Source organism: Protomyctophum bolini (genome assembly GCF_963924005.1).
Source record: "Protomyctophum bolini genome assembly, chromosome: 2".
Taxonomy (NCBI): Eukaryota; Metazoa; Chordata; class Actinopteri; order Myctophiformes; family Myctophidae; genus Protomyctophum; species Protomyctophum bolini.
In genome coordinates, this window is record NC_137863.1 from 15641038 (window position 1) to 15659402 (window position 18365).

At 42.4% G+C, this 18365-nt stretch overlaps 1 protein-coding gene across 1 annotated transcript in view; it reads left to right on the forward strand.

Moving 5' to 3' along the window:
* The window catches only part of LOC308332605 (rap1 GTPase-activating protein 1-like), a 95037-nt gene that overhangs the window by 34750 nt on the left and 41922 nt on the right, over window positions 1-18365 (forward strand). The window contains exon 3 of the mRNA XM_080788579.1: window positions 14864-14933. Within this exon, the coding sequence (XP_080644705.1) occupies window positions 14864-14933 (70 nt within the window). The remainder of the gene's footprint in view (window positions 1-14863; window positions 14934-18365) is intronic.

Here is an 18365-nt window from a genome sequence, read left to right on the forward strand (position 1 = left end):
GCTTGGGTGAGTATGTACAATAACAGATGTACAGTAACAGGCCCCCCCTTCCTATTGTAGTCTGGAGGGACAGTAGGTCTGTGCTAATACTTTCCTAAAAATATTAAACATTAAAACATAGTTGTCGTTGACGGATTGAAACAATATTTGGTGAGTGTCTTCCTTGGCCTACTAGCAATCGCGCTGATTCATCCAGTAATTATTATCCCATGAAAACATCATCTTTGTCCCCGCTTCTTTGCCTGGCTGAGATAATGACACGTACTTTTGCCATGCCAAAAGTATTGTTGATGCAGATTTGTTGCATGTTATTAATGGAAATAAAATATATAAAAACGCAGAAAACACTTCTGCTGTTCGGGGTGTTCCTCCCAAGAAGAACCCCTCTCCCGCTCCCAATCCCCCTGTATGCATGAGTGCGCACACGCACATACACACAGACCTAACCAAGTCACTTTAGCTCCTATACTGTATGTATCAGATTGGACATTAGTGGTTGTATGACGTGCAGAAGTGTTAGAATAGGGCTGTCACAGGAACAGATAATAGCATCGAGTTATTTGATTTCCTTTCTGGGAGATAATGTCCACTATTTTTTTTCCGTCTGTCTCTTTTTAATAAGAAAAAAAGAAAAGAAAAAAATGTGCCAGACCCTTATCCCACTGTCCTCCCCCACCCATTTGAGTGCTGTGGTCTATTATGTGAACATTACCTATTCCTGAGAAGACCTGGCATGCCATGCCAAGGAGCTGGTTGAAATCCGAGTGGTTTGACTGATGGAGAGAAAAGAGAATGTGAGATTGGAAAATACAGAGTAGTGGGGGACTGGGGAATGGAGAGAGAGAGAGAAAGGGAGAGATTGGGAGAGGGAAATAGAACTCGGAGACAGATGAGGAGAGTAAAATAAATGGAGGGGAGAGGGCATTTGCATTGACCTCAGATAAGAGGGAAAAAGAAAACGGAGTGCGGAAGAAATGTATGCATGCTTTCGAAGAAGGGAGCGAGAGCGAGGGATGCTGCTGAGAGGGAGGCGAAAGAAAGGGGGGAGCTTCTGTCTGCATCGTCAGAGCTGAGCTCTAGACAGCAGGTGTTGGGAGATAGAGGGAGTTGGTCAAACGTACGGAGAGAGAGACACACATGCAAAAAGAGCAGCCCAAGTTTGTGAGAATGGAAGGCATTTAGCTACACATCAAGCTGCGCAACAGAAGCAAGAAGGTAAGTGTAGGGATGGGCTTGAATGACGTGCACTGTAGTTGTACTGGCTGCACGAATGCTTCAGGAGGAGAAAGATTGGATCAGGGGTGTGTGTGTGTGTGTGTGTGTGTGTGTGTGTGTGTGTGTGTGTGTGTGTGTGTGTGTGTGTGTGTGATATTGTGATTTTGTATCCAAGTCCCGCTAGTAGTGAAAGCTGTGCTGCACATGTTCATCGGCTGCCTGATGGTCTCTTAGGTCGCCTTCACACAGAAAGCTTTACTGCGGTCCTGATGCACATTGTCGGAAAGTGCGCTTCGTTTGGCACGTGTGAAGCCTCATTCGAATCCTAATGCGCATCAAAGAACCACATTCTACCCCGCCAAAAAAATTGGGTTTCGCTTCGCTTCCAATCGCACTTGATTTTGATTTGGTGCAGGTGGGAATGCAATCGCGTCAAATACAGGGAATGAAGCGAACAATGTGGCGGATGAATGAATGAATGAGGAGTAAAGTTCGAGACGGAGAAGGGATACCGAAGCCCTCATTGAAATATGGTCAGATGAGCACATTAATCAATTGCTTAAGGAAACACATGAGTATTCTGTCTGTCTGTCTGTGCGTAAAAATGGAGTGCTGTCACTATGTGCGGGGATCCAAGTGCTGGAGTTTTCTTCATTTTTTCATTTTGTTTAAATATAAATACTGCAAAATTAAACGCATGCTTAAGCATGATCTATAAACTGTATAGCTAACATGGCATATGCATAGTAGCATACTAATTTTATATGATGATCGGATAGCCTAATCTATAGGAGTACAGATTGTAAACTAATTAAGGATTATTTTGCGCTCCAAATGTGCCCAAAAGAACATTCAGTGTGTGACGGGACAACACCCATGCATCCATTCCTCAAGTCCTAACTATTACTAGAAGCATAATTTTAATACCATATATTTCACTGTGTAGAGTTATGAATTGAACACATTGATAAAGTTCTCTGCTGCGTTTCCAATTGCTGCGGATGACAGGCATTGCTGTGTGAAGGCAAATGCAGCAAATTAAATATGCAAGAATCCCAACTTCTCCGCCCATTCGCATCGAGTCTACCGAAGTATTAGTGAATGCGACCGTATTCTCTTATATCCCTCTCTCCTTCTCTGTTAGTACAGGCAATCTAAGAAAAAAAGGGGCCAACCTCAAACAAATTGCAACACAAACTCTTTCAACTGTTTTTGTTTCATAAATATATTAGTAATAACATATCAAAAGTCCTAAGAAATCCAAGTAGGGGAACATATTGAAAATTGCTGAAATAAGTGATGTCACGATTTCCCATTGACGCCCATGTTAAACAGTGATTTAAACAGGTTTTCTTGTCTAATTCTCACACCAAAGGTTCAGCACTGTCCACAATCAAACATAAACTGTGTTGGATGCAGTACAGTGATTGTAAAAAAACAAAAAAATAATCTGTATATTATGCATCTTTATGCACTCGGTTTTCGTATACATTTCATTATGTGAAGCACGTTAATGCTGGATTTTCTGTATGATAGTGAAATATCTAATAATTGTAATTATATGATTATGATTATTATTATTTTCAAAATGTTTTTATTGATGTTTCAATGACAAAATCTCAGGGCAAGCGAATCATGAAGGCTATTCTGCTGAGCATCCCATTGCCCTCCCAGACAAAATAAAGGGAAAAGGAAAAAATAAAACATTTTCTCCCCTAGCTTGGCTGGTAATCTAGCATGACAGTGTGTCGCGGCCTCGTGGGTTCGAGTCCCGAGCCAACTTTGCTGTGTGTCTTCCCCCCATCTCTTTTCCGGTCTACCTACTCTGATCTATCAATACAGGCAAATCCCGGACGAGTCCCCATTTGTTATGGCTGGCTCAGGGGCCATAACAAAGAGGGGAGACCAGCAAAAAAGTACTTAATGTAACAATTAATGAAAAAGTATAATCAAACGATTCATTTTTGTGTTCCAACTAAAGCTGGCAGGGAACGACTGCAAAACTAACAAAATATAACCAAGAACAAAGTTGCTCTGATGTGGCTGCTCCTGCAGCCTGCCTGAGGAGGAATGGAGAGATCAGAACAGCACAGCAGCTCTTTTATAATGTTTGGGGCGGACACTGGACAGGTGTCTCCCCTTCTGCAAATTGCCAGTCCAACAATCCAGCACTGCAAATGTTATTAGGTTAAGCAGGCCTGACACAGAACTGTATAACATTCCTTAAAGGCACAGGGGGCCGTCACACACAAAATCCCCAAAAATATCTTAAAATTATATTAATTGCTTGTTTTTGTAGCTACAAGCTACAAAAAGCTGCAAAAATGTATCTCAGCTACGTAGCTCGGTTACATGTAGCTTAATTTGCCCAACACAAATTATTCATTAATTGTCAAGTAAAACAAATATTGTGGACCACATCCAAGTTGATGTTGGACTACGACACCTTCTAGCACCATGGACTTTTTTTTATTTTTTTATTATTATTTTATTTTGTTGAAAGTTGAAAGAGTTTGTGTTGCAATTTGTTTGAGGTTTAAACCCTAGATTGCCTGTACTATGTCACACACATACATCACTGTATACAGACAAACTGGCTGACATCCAGACTAAGTGGGTCTGCTTTCATCGTGCATTATCTGCTCTGCCTGTTTGGATTAGCTGCTATTTTCTAGGTGGACTCGCAAAGCCTGTGTGTGTGTGTGTGTGTGTGTGTGTGTGTGTGTGTGTGTGTGTGTGTGTGTGTGTGTGTGTGTGTGTGTGTGTGTGTGTGTGTGTGTGTGTGTGTGTGTGTGTGTGTGTGTGTGTGTGTGTGTGTGTGTGTGTGTGTGTGTGTGTGTGTGCGCTTGTTTCCTCTCTCTTTGTGTGCTGATGTAAAGCGGTGTGTGAATTTACGTGGATTATCTGGTGTTGGTAGCAGCCTAGCAGGAGGCAGTGGTGTCAAGTACGGTATCACCCTTAAAGTAAAATATAAGATCGATATGATATTCCTATGGTGATTCATTCAGTATTTATGAATGTGTAGTGTGTCTCTTCCAAAGCTGGAAACTAGAGAAGCAGAGGCTCTGATGTCACTAATGGCAGAACTCTGGCACTGCTCCATTGACAAGGAGTTACTGTTAGATAATGTCCTGGCGGCTGGTGGGAACATAAAATGTTTTATTCGCTTTTATATCTCTTCGCCATTTTACTGCCAGAAATAATGAGACAGAGAATGGAAAATGTCCCCATATTCTGCTAAAAATAGATTTGGGTACTGTGATCTTGGCAAAGCTAATGACGAATTAGTGACGTCTCGATTGGGGCCAGATCAAGTCAAACCAAGACTAGTCACATCTGACCCAGAATATCACCTGATTTCAACCAACATAAATTTTACCCACTAAGACAGACGTCCCTGGATGAATCAGAGAGAGTCTGATCGAGGCCAGATCAACTTAAGTCATATCATAACTAATCAGATCTGGCCCAGAATAAGCTATATTATTATTGAAACTGGTGAAGACGTCCTGAAAATGACGTAAAGATCATCCCCATATAGGCTGTGATCTGGCCTAGTCCTGAACGTCACTGGATGATGTCATCATAACGTTATCATGACGTCATTTGGCTTGCTATGGGTATACTGGTAATCTACTATAAAATTACCATTCTAGTAGAGCATCATTCATTGATGTGCTTGCTCTATCTCCTGTAACCCCCCCCTCTCTCCCTTTCTATCTCTCTGTCTCAACCCAAACGGTTAAAGCAGATGGCTGCCCTAGAGATAGGTTCTGTTCAAGGTTTCAGCCATTAAAAGGGAGTTTTTCATCTTTTTCATGTGCTTGCAGTCATGGGCGATTTGTTGTGTCACTGTAAATTAAAGAGGTTGGTCTCAAGTGTCACACAAAACAATCTGTTTTGATTTGGCACTAGATGATGAGTCATCTCCTGAGAGCAAAAACAATCTGCAGCACAGACAGAGTATTTAGAGAACAACCCATGGACATGTTGAGTAGCAGTTTTAGAGACGGAGTCTATGATGATCGTTTTGTCAGGAATAGGAATTGTGCCACTTCCTTCCTGCTGCCCTGAGAGGTGTTCGCTCATCTCTGGGGGTTTTCAGATAACCAAGGAGCTGTAAATTGAAAATGGCAAAGCTTCCTCTGAGAACCGACAAAAATATAGTATTTTCACATTTTCTCAGCTATCCTATGAAACCAAGAGGTCTGTTTCTGTCTCTGGCTAAATGTATCCTGAGGCTGTGACCCTTTTATAGGGCATTTCAAAGATTAGGTTATCTTTTCTAATAAGCAAAGCAAGGAACACCTTGGTCAGGGCTGATTGCTATGTGTCTCCTCAGCATTTTCTGTCTAATCTAGCAGTTGGTAATTTCACATGTTCGCACTGTGCCCAGTGTACTGCTATATTTACTGATTTTTGTACATCGCCATACTCGAAAAAATAACAGAATATTTTGAAACTAAATACGGTAGTCTGGTGTAGTTTGCTACTGAAGTGTCCTTGTGGGTTGGTTTATAAATGCCAGCGGTCTTCAGCATTTTATGGATCCCTGCTGATCCATAAAATGCTGAAGACTGCTGAACATCTTGAGACCCTTCGCACCTCTCTCATCTGACCACATTCGGCTGTCGTGTTATCGTGTCAGACGGGTCGCGGTCATGGGTGGGCTGCAGACTTTCTCGGAGAATGTTTATTTTAATGATCAATCAATCGATTGTGTTCCGTCTTGGATCAATGGAACTATCTTAGTATACTAAGTTCCTATTTATCTGTTTAACACAACGTCATCTCCTCTATCCAACGCTTGACTGCCATGGATGAACGTAGTGTCATCTGGTGTTTTCAGTGATTACGCTAGAGGGCGCTCTTCACCAAGGTGTGAATGTTTGAAAGGTTTCCGGTTCAATTCTCCGGACGGGCAGGAAAAATCTGGGTCGGGAAGTGATTGGTCATCACTCACCCAACATCGCTGAAGTGCCCTTGAGCAAGGCACTGAACCCCCAACTGCTCCAGTGGAGCTGCTTAGTGGCCAAAACCAATTGTGTAAAGACCTGAGCAGTGCCCAACCGCTCCAATGACTGGCCGTGTGTGTATGTATGTATGTCTGTCTGTTTGTAGTATGACCCATTGCAGCTGATTGGCGTCGCTTTCAGGTCACACACACACGCGCACGCACGTGCGCGCGCGCACACACACACACACACACACACACACACACACACACACACACACACACACACACACACACACACACACATACACATGCACACTGACCCATTGACCACTGCAGCTGATTACACATACAAGAGTGCTTGACTCCATTTAGACCTGAGGCCGATTCTAAAAGAAATCTCATCTAAATCCTAAAAGACTTCTGAAAAAGATGTTTCTATACACTAAGAGGAGTCTTAAAAATTCACACATTCAGTAGCCATTGGATACAGATTTATTAAGAATATATTGCAACAAAGTATTCTTCAACTGACATTCAAAAATAAAACGTAATCAATAATTCAGTACTTTCTATAATTTGCAGTCAAACCCCGTCTCACCAGGTGTCCTTTTATTTTCCCCGCTGGTGTTTTTAATACCATAATTAAATAAACATTTGTGCAGTCGTGCTGAGTGCAAACACATAAGGCTTAAGACTCGCCAGCAGATTTTACACATTGGGGGAGTGTTCATATGTTAATTAAGGACGCAGTGCGGTTTCTGATATTTGCCCATTGACTTAAAAAGACTCACCGCATACCGTTAAGACGTGAGTCAGACCACGTCTTAAGGCCCGATTTAGACTGCAGTCACATCAAGTCAAATCCGATTCAAATCAGATTTTTTTCCTCAAATCCGATCTTTTGGCCCGACCATTCACACTACCGTTTGCGTTCAGACTGATTTTAACAACTCAACCCAAAGCCGCCCTGCGTCAATATCTGCTTTGGTTACCGTGGTAACCAACGACAATCTGACATTGCAGATAGGACCGCGTGTAGCCATGCTCTACCATTCCGCGAGAAATGTCCTCATAAACGGCCTTGTTTCTGTACACTTCAAGAAGTTTAGTTTGTACGGAGGCATCCCCCAAAGTTACAGGAGCGCCAAAGTCTGACTTAATATCACATCCTACCCGGTTTGCATTTAACCCCCCCCCCCTTCTGAAATTCCAATAACTTTTTCATATGGCGTCAAATACTGCTGATAACGGTTGATTTCGTATATTTAATACAATGATAACGGGTGAATCGCCTGAATCAAATGGCCCCATGGACATACCCTTCGCATGCATGCATGTGATTTGCGTGCACGTAACACAATCAAGTGACACTTTTTGCGTTTGCGCACCCAGTGAATGAACAATTGGATTTTAATTAACGGAATACTCGGTCAAAGGCAGCTAAATTCTTAAAATGTAAAAAAAAATATTCCACATTTTGTCACACTGGTTGCTTATTTTTCAGCTGACATTGCAAACATTGCAGAACTGTCTAATGAGCTTGCTGCTCCAGGCAAGTGAAGATATATTCCTTACCATTTTACATGTGCATTGCCTCATTTCACCTCTATGTGTCCAAAGTAGTTGATATACCCACATGGATAAAAGACCTGGAGACACCTGCTCAGCCATTTTCTACTCTCCAACTGTTGCTTGAAAACACATTTCTTAATCATTTCTGGCAGGCGAGTTGGCATGATGGGACCATTATCTTTGATTTAGTCTGGAGATCATGTGGCTTCCCCCTGAGAGACCAATCTGCTGATGGATATGGTGAAAAGTCTGTGTGGATATGTAAGAATATTTGGCCAGAAAGATTAGATTCTTATTTGCATTGCTAATTCGCTATCCATCCTCCCACTCAACATGCCTGCATTGGCTCTAGTTTGCAGATGGAGCTGCTTCCTTCCACTGTTTTCCAACAGTGCAAGTTTACTCTCTTACCGTGCGCTTACACTGGCAGCAATAACTAACAATCGACCTGCAGTCATTCAATTTTTCAGCAGCATTTTTCCCTCAGCGTGTACGCAATTATCCTTAGATATGTGTGGAATATCAAGTTAATCATTAAGCTGTAAATAATAATATAATAATAATAATATCATCACAGCATCCTCTACACTACACTAGCATCCATATCCAGACAAGGTTGGTGGGCTGGCCACTAGTGGCCTGACTGCTACTTGTATGTTTGTCCATAATAATAATGTAATACAGCTGGAGGCTAGAAGGGCAGCATTTTGGAATAATGGGTAGCTGAAGATAAACATGACTCCAGAGCTTAGGCATGTTGACACAAAACCTCTCTCTCCTCTGATATGAACCTTATTTTAGTCATTCACCGTTAGAGAGTAAATGCATGAATGCATTTTTCATTTTTTCCTTACCTTTCATTAAATTAAAGTAGTCACAGAATATTTATCTCCAGTAGCCTATGATCGATCCCCCGATCGTTAATGAACACAGAGGTTGTCTCATGCAGTGCTTCTGCGAAGACAAATTAATACTCTCAGCATGACCATCCGTTCCCTACGGTAGTTAGGGTCCGTTGAAAACAGCCTGTCTCGACAAAAATGGAGAGGAAATCCAGGAAGGGGGGGACAGAGATTTTGCGATCACACGATCTCATAATAATAATAATAATGGATTTTATTTATAATGCACTTTACATTCGTTGGAATCTCAAAGTGCTACAGCAAATGAAATAAAAGCAGAAGAAACAACACACCATTAAAAAAAAGTCTAATAAAACAGGGCAAGGCTATAAAAATGCTTTTGTAAAAAGGAAAGTTTTTAGTCCTCTCTTAAAAGTGTCAACCGACTGTGGGGCTCTCAGGTGGGCGGGGAGAGCGTTCCACAGTTCGGGGGCGACCGAGCAGAAGGCCCGGTCACCCGGTGCGTAGGTTTGTCTTTATGGGTTTGAGGAGGTTGGTGTTTGAGGAGCGGAGGGAGCGCGTAGAGGATTGAACTGTGACATATTTCATATTTCTCTGTTTGACTGAGAGTGAAATGGTGGTTAGAGAAGAGTGCGTAAACACTGAAAACACGTCATTGGCGGTGTGGGCCTTGGAAAAAAGACTTACACGTCACCTTTTCAGACGGGAAGCGAATGACACGCCTTGGTAAAACATTTTCAATGAGAGGCGGGTGATTATTTTGGACGTGCAGAGAAGTTGAGGGGCTATTCACATGAGGAGCACAGTGCAGCCCCACAGAATCCAAGCAAGTAGGTTCAGAATCAGAATGTGTGTGACAACTTTATTGTCACATCACATTTTTAGTAAAAAAGTAAAAAGTGGGTGGGTTTTTGTGCATAGTTCCTATCGTGTATTGTTTTTCAAGAAAAAAAGGAAGGAAAGAAGAGAGAGATGGGAAGAGGGGGCGGGGGGGTAAGGAGATCAAGTAAGGAAAGAAGAACGTTTGAGTGCTTTTACCACAAAAAGTACAAGTAAAGGGTTTCAGATAATTTAGAAGCTTGTTTCACAAACAGTACAGTTGTTGGGTTTCTCTTAGCTTACTGTATTTACAGGCTGTACAGCCGTACAAGTGCGGTCTCTTTTGCCACAAAATACATTTACTCATTGTAGCTGAGATGGTTTACGTGTTGCATGTGATGGGTTGTTTTGAAAACCAGTCCTGATACTGACCCAATTCGAAGGACCCCTCTAAAGTCCTTGTATTGGCTCTGCAGTGCACGTTTCCAAATAGTTTCCTTTAATTTCTATCCCCTACATTGAAGTTAGATGTCACCAAACCTTTCAAAAGGCAGAGCTATCTGATTGTCTGACATACGAGTGACAATAGCTCAGGGGTGAAATATCTCTTGCTTTTGTTTCTTCTGACCTCTGTCTCTATACAGTACATTCTCTCTCTCACACACACACACACACACACACACACACACACACACACACACACACACACACACACACACACACACACACACACACACACACACACACACACACACACACACACACACACACAGAAGCAGTTAATCTGATGTGACTGAAGTACCATCAACTATTCCTGGCCAGCTGTGCCACAGGCCAGCTGATGTCATTGCGTCAGTGTGTCAGATTAGTAGTGCTGGGGGACGTGCCCTCCGCATGCCAATCATCCCACCCCTGCCAAACGGTGACCTGTAGGTCCTAGACCACCTCCATGCATCTGCGCCCAGAAACAGACTATGCCAGTCACATGGTTCAAAGTGACAGTGGCAGTGGGTGCAGTGCCATGCAGTCCAGCATTATGGGAAAATAATGTGTAATGAGATTATGGCTGGTTGGTTGACATTGCCGTTGGTACTTTTGTAAGTTTGACACAGCAGTGGTATTGGTACAGGGGATGTTTACTGTCTAAAAAGGTGGGCCTAATGAAAACCCATTACAAGAACATGGGTTTATTGCAGTCAATCTAGTCTGCTTGGTTGGTTCTCCAAATAAAGGGGAAGAGTGGATTAATGTTTGTTTGCTGGATAGATATATGGCTGTCATTAGTCATATATTTAATTATATACAGAATATATCAGTGGAATAATACTGACACTCCCACAACAGGAACACCACAGTGACTCACAATAGTACTTGGTAATCTTTACACTGATGGGGGATTTTAACATACCGGTAGTCCGATAGAGATTCAATGAAGATTGTTTTATTGATGAAATATGTAGTATAAATTGGAAGATGCAGTGTAGCGAGGACAACTCTGAAGCTGCGCTGGATTTATTCCCGGGTGAGCTTTATTTAGATGTTCCACTATGTATGCTAAATGTTTGCCTATTATGACATGCACGCTGCCGCTGGGTTCAAGTGGTTAATATGCATGTGTGGCATCTGTTCAGGTTGTCTATGCAGCTGACACGTCAGGTCAAGGTCCCAGTTTGATCGGCTCCCTCAGAGTTAAAAGGATCCCTGGCTAATAAGACAAATATGCCTTAAAGCATTATACTTGCCCTCTACAACTAAAATAAAAACACCTTACATATTTCACTCAATAGGGACTGCTCCTGTCGCAAGTTGATGATGTCCATATAGCCCTATAGAATGAATGTATGGAATGCATATGCTGATTAAAAAAAAACGTAATACTTCCTAAGGATAATATGTATCAAAGCAATATATTTTTATATTTTTTTAGCATGTGCATTCCATAATATTCCATAGGGCTGGACCACACAAGGACATAATGGCATCATCAACTTGCAACAGGAGCAGTCCCTATTGAATGAAAGATTCTCTATTAATGAAAGAAATCTAATATTTAAGGTGTTTTTACTTTTTTAATTTTAGTTATAGAGGGCAAGTATAATGTTTTAAGGCATATTTGTCTTATTAGCCAGGGATCCTTTTAGTGATGTTGAGCAAGACACTGAACCAACCAATCATTTCTACTGATGAGTAGGTTTCTGCTGCCTTGCATGGTTTTCTTCACCATCGGTGTATGAATGTATGAGTGAATGTAATGCACGTACGTTGTAAAGCGATTTGGATAAGGTGCTATATAAATTTAATTCACTATTTACCATATATTGAGTCTGTCTGAGTTCTGTGTTGTTTGATTGGATATCGACAACAACACAAGAGTTTTACATTTAAATCACGTTTCTGGCATTTCGGGTGATTCTCTTTGGTGGTTCATAATAATAGTAGGCCTACTTGGTAATCTCTGCGCTGATGGGGGATTTATATGTGTGGAACTTTGCCACCTTCAAACTAGAGGTCTCTTTGCCTATGTGTAGACAGCCAGCACAAATCAGATTTTTGGCTTATCTGGATTGAAACCAGATTTGTTTTTTTATCAAAGTGTGCAAATAGTTAACCAATTAAAATAACTCATGACTAAATAACATGGGGTCAAAAAGATTATTATGATTATTTTTTTTAACATACAAGGTGTCACCTGACACCAACGATATGCAATTTAGATTAAACTGAGATTCAAATTGACCAATCGTTATGTGTGATAGTGGTTGTTTATTAGGCAACAACCTTCCAAGCCTTCCTGCCTTGTGCCTGAATGGTGCTCACATCGCATCACTTCATGCCACGCTGCAAGCTTATATGCTATTAAATCTTGAAAGTGTTTGAAAGCTTTTGAATTTTCTTCAACACAAATCTTCTCTTCTTGGGGGGACCCTGGCACAAAGCATTTTCAGATCTAATCTATCATTTTGGGTGTCCTTGGCACAAAAAAGAGAAGTACTGATTTAGAAAGACAGACGCAACTGTCTGTGGGTTTACAGAGTTCACATTATCCCCACAGTTGTGTCAGCTTTGCTTACTGAAGTGAGTAAAAGGGGAACAGCTTTACCACAGCAACCACAGAGGGAAAACAATCAATACAGACCCTGCAATCCATGTGTTTACAAACACATGACCTCCCCTGCATGGTAGAAGCAACTTATCTATTGCGTCTGTCATTCATTGACTTGGTAGCAGATGATTAGGTGCACTTTATGTGTGCCCAGAATCAGTTGCATAAAGATTTTATTTTATCTTACCTAAGCATCATTGTCAAGTGCAGAAAAGTTATGGTATATTCTGTGTGGTTTGAGATGATATATACTGCTATGCATCTGTTCGAATGTTTCGATGCCTTAGTTCTGTGTCATACTGTATGTCGGGCTATAAGTGTCAGTTACTGCATGCATATACTGAGTGAGAGATTGCGACAGGCTCTCAATGCTGGCTGACATCTTCTCAACTGGCTTACCGTAATATGACCGTGCACACATGCATATTAACATTTATTAACATATTAACCCCCCCCCCCCCCCCCACACACACACACACACACACACACACACACACACACACACACACACACACAGATGGATGACAGCGTTTATATGTTGAGGCTTCCATCATTGATGTGACTAGCATTCTGAGTGTTGTCCTTCAGATATGTGCATGGTGGTTGTTATTGATTTCGGACATGACTTTCACATCTGACCTTGTTGTTAATGACTGGTTTATACCTGAAATGCTACAAATGTAAAAAAAATAATAACTGCATTCATATAGTGCCTTTATCCAGCACTACAATGTGCTTTACATTCACATTCATACCCCGACGGCGGGGGAAACCATGCAAGGCAAGGCACCAACCTGCTCATCAGGAGCAATTAGGGGTTCAGTGTCTTTCTCAAGGACACTTCTACACTATCAAAGTGGGAACCTTTGGTTTCTCAATCAGCCGCAGTACCTCCTGTCCGGATACAGATCATACTGTGAAACATTTGACCATCTGGGCCAATCCCTAAAGGCTTTCATATACCATTACAAGCTGAACAGGTGTCATACATGCATATTAACCACTTGACCCCAAGCGCCCCTAATCTGCGGTAGTGTGTCTGTCATAACATTTGTAAATTGAAAATAGTGGAACATACAGCCAAAATAGCAGATCTACAAGCTCACACGTAAATAAATCCAGTGCAGCTTCAGGGCCGTCCTCACTACAGTACGTCACACCATGTTCCAATTTATACTAGATATTTCATCAACAAAACAATCTTTATTGAATATCTTAGAACTGTGTTCAAATAAATTAGCTTTTTGGTGTAGGTAGGAGGTTTAGAAAAGAATGTCTGTGAGAAAAGAAGGCGGGCGGGTTACAACTCGCAGCCCCCGTTCAATCATTTGAGAGGCTGAAAGCAAAGAGCAGCTTCCCTGTTGTGTCGCGAATGGATTCCATAATCTGCACTCCAGCAGGTCGCCCCGTGTGTTGTCTGTAATGTGCAGTAGAGTGGACTCCCTCGTGCACCTCTAGACGATGCAGTTCTAATGGAGGAAAGGACATTCCTAACGGATAAGTTAAATAAGATGCATTGGAGGACTGCGTGCGTGCGTGCGCGCGCACTTTGAGTTTTTTTTTCTTTGTTACCCACTTGTTCTAAATGGCAGAACCCAGAGAAAGGCCTTGCGTGGCTTGAGAGCAGGCTGCAGACACTGACCAGGCGTCTGCTAGGTTTCACTGCTGCGTTAAGTGAAGCGGGGAGTTGGTCTGGTCTTGGTCATATGCCCTTATAGAGAACAGATACGAGGCGATCAGAGACACAAACGAGAAGAGGGGTCAGGAATGCTTCTGTTATCTGATGTACCATTGTACACGCTGCCACTTATATTGGAGAAGTGGCACAGATGTGACGCAAAAGGTCAGCCAATCAGTGAGGCTGATGGGTCGTGTTGGCCAAACCCTCCCAAACACACATTATGCAGCCTCTGAAGACCCACGAACAGACAGAAACAGATCTTTGTGGTTCACTCTAAGTGCCACTTGGCACTGCATAATCACTGCATAATGCATATCCCCAGTGCATATGGGACGCACACACAGTGCGTTAAGGGTTGTTCGGTCGGACAGTGCACAAGTTATGCCCGAGACGCACGCACGTGCACACACACGCATGCATGCACGCGCACACACACACACACACACACACACACACACACACACACACACACACACACACACACACACACACACACAGGTTTTGTTGTTTATGTTGTTTGCAGATTAAGCTATGATCAAAGCTGGACATAACTACAGTATATACTGTATCTTGCTCTTGATACATCTTCTCACCCTCTCTCTCTCTCTCTCTCTCTCTCTCTCTCTCTCTCTCTCTCTCTTTCTATTTAACAGGAAACAAGATGGAGTAGAGCCCTCTGTTGCACGCTCCAACAATCCATTCACCTTTCCGTCTCTTTTTAAGGTACTGTAACTTCATTACTTTTGTGTGTTTTATTTAGGGACGCATCAATAATAACTGATCTTTTTTTGTTTTTTGTTAAATATTTAAACAATAAGTCACTTTACTGATTGTTTAAAAAGTAATTAGTCCCTAGCCATTATTTGCCTCTCCCCTCCTTCTTTCTTCTCCTTTGCCTGTCACTTTCTACCAACTGTGTCCCATTACCCACAATGCAGGTGCGAGGCGTGTCTAATGGCACAGACTATGTCCTGTGGCACAGACTACGGAGACGAATATAGGCCCACCACAGCTGTCGCTGTCCGCTGCATACCATAGACGGCACCTTGTTAGTATTTCTGTCACACAGTGCACAGGAAATACAATTTTCTCTTGGGACGAGTTTAGTGTGAGACTGACAGGGTCAGAAGAAAACGTGCTGGCATGCAGGCACCGGCTCATACAGATACATTCCCATCCAAACACGCATTGTCAGACGAGTCCTAAAGTGTGAGGCATGCTGACTGTAAAATTATCATACTGTATCTGACTGTCTATGCTATCAACAGACTGTCAAGTGGTGAGAATTAATCGACCTACCGGTATCTAAGATATTAACATAGCTTTAACTGACTCTGTAGCTTCTAACATAACTTAAGTGGAAAACACCTGGACAGGCTTGAGTGTATCTTTATAGGGTCATAATAATAAGCAGACATGTGGGATGTTTTACACTGAGGCTATTAAAGCCAAGGACAGAACTTTATAGCTTTACAGCCAAACGGTTGTCAGCGGATGTGGTTTAAGTAAGTGTTTCTGAGTAGCACATTGTGTCGTCCCAATGGATGTACAGTAAGAATAATTAACATGACGATTTGTCAATATTGTCTTGTTGTGATGGCTCTGACCTTGTGCTACTTACTATTGCAGACATCGCACCTCTCCCAGAAGTTCCGAGAGTCTCGCAGGAATTAGCAACCGCAATTCTCATAAATCTCACCCAAATGCTGACCAGGCGACTTAATCTTGATTTGCGGGGGAACATTTTCTATTTACAGTTTCGAGCCTGCCTACTACTGGCTTTGTTAATTGCACATATTAAGCACACGGACCGGATCGGCAAGCCGCAACAACGCCCCTTTTACCTCGTCTTGTTTAGTTCTCATTTGTCACTGAACTGTCAATCTAGTACAATATATTAATATCATTCGCTGTGGGAAAGGTGGGCGTCTACCAGTGACAGCAGCAGCAGCGTTGTGTCTGAGACACGCAAGGAGAGAAAAAATAAGTTCTGAGATAGGTCGGTCTAAGTTCTTATAACACACACACTTCATAAAATAATGATACTTGCCCGGCCGTTGGACAGTGTGTGACACAACAGCACGTTTTCTATTGCCCAACAATAAGGTGGGGATTGGAGAATGACTGGAGAAATGAAGGTCGAGGTGAGTAAAATGCAGAGCTTTGTCAATGTAGCAGCTTTATTTAACAATATTCATGGTTTAAAGTTCTGCAGTCGCCACGACTGATTTCTGACAGATTTTTGGTTGTTATTTCAAGATCAGAGCATTTCAAGTACAGTCAAACTAGCAATTATGTTCAGAAGCAACATTTATTAAATCTTAATAGCTTTTAAACCAGGGCTGTTTTCCCACACATTTAAAAACAACAGAAGTTGACCCAAAGTGCTTTCCATATAAAAGGTTACATCATAAGGACATCATAAAATACAAAAGAATAAAATAAATGTAAATGCAATACAATATAACAACATCACAAGGAACATGAGAGCATGCAATACTATTTACAAAGACTAAGAGCTGAACGCAATGGAGAAAAGGTGAGTTTTTAGGGAGTTTTTTAAACTTGGGTGGTGGGGCTGGACTTGATGTGTAGTGGGAGACTGTTCCAGAGTTTGGAGGCAATTACTGAAAAGGCTCGGTCACCTTTGGTTTAGAAGGGTTAAGCTCCGTTCAGACCGAAGAAGCTGCTTTAAAACGCAGAAGCTGCTCTGCATAGAGATAACATGGGACCACGAAGCTAAAGCACAAGCTAGCTTCTTCAGTGTGAACGGCGCTTAAAGGTCCGCTGACATGCCCCGAAATTAATATGGGTGGTACAGCACATCACGTGGTCTGACTGAAAACAGTTTGAAACAGTTTGAAACGGGGCTACGGCGCTAGCAACAAGTGGCTATAGGTCAGGCTAGCGTTTTTGATGGTACATTTAGCGTCATATTGGCTATAAATGTAATTGAAAAAAATTATTTTTTCGCCAGAAATGCTTAGTTTGAATGCAATTGAGGTTGGCGTGGGGTTTTTTAGGGGAACTGCAGCACAAGCGCAAATTTTGGACTGGAGTCCCATGTTCCCCCGGTCGCCAACACCCCTGTCTGCCCGCTCTGAGACCTCTCAGCCCCGCAGCGCGACAGTCGCGACTACGGACGGTCTGCTGTTGTCTGGCCGCTGTGAGAGCAGCGCGACTACTGTTCTTTTCCCCTCTCAGCCGCAGGCTGACATGTACACCCTCGCTCTCACTCTGTAATACCGTAGTTAGTTACCACAACATTGTTCAAGTGAACTATAGTGTGTTTATGTTTGTATTCATTGTAATAATAAATATCGCTATGCCGAGGCATAGTCTTGCGGACGAGATCATGAGCCTCTACGGGGGACTGGGCATGTGTGTACACACACACACACACATGCAATGGCACGGAATCTCTTCCCCGCTGTCATGCACTATAGCCACGGCTAAAAGTTGTGTGTCTGTGTGTGTGTGCGTACACACATGCCCAGTTCAATGCGGGGACCTGACCAGAGACTATACGTCCGTCCGTCCGTCCGTCCGTCCGTCCGTGTGTGTGCAGCCTGCATCTGAGACGGGCTAGACTATGTTGTCATGCGGAGCGACGCGGCGATAAATAAAATAATCATAGCGATATTGATTATTACAATGAACAAGCATAAACACACAGTTCACCTGAACAATGTTGCGAAAAAATATTTTTTTTAATGAGACTTTCACCCAGTATTCAAGCTAAATGTGACACCAAAATAGTAGCATAAGTTGCTATGCTACCACGGCCACCAAGCCCGGCGAGCCCGCATAGAAGTCGTTGGGGAAAGCTTTCGCCACTCTGACGTCAGAATCATGATAGCATTGTTTGATAGCAGTTATTAGCTCCCGAGGGGCGTGTCAGTCTTCCTTTAAGATCTCAGGAAGAAAAAAGATAGACCTTTTTGGGCGGCGCACAACACTGTGCAGGTGGCTGGAAAAGGATTTCTCCAGGGTGGGATGTCTGCTATTGGTTATCTGGTGTTGTTTTGACATTGCGTTTCAGTTTGGGGTGAAAATAGTTGTTGACTGTTTTTGCACAAAATCTTTGTTCAGTGATATATAAACAACATATATTTTAAACCCATATTCTGTATGGCAACTATCTAGCCTTTTGTA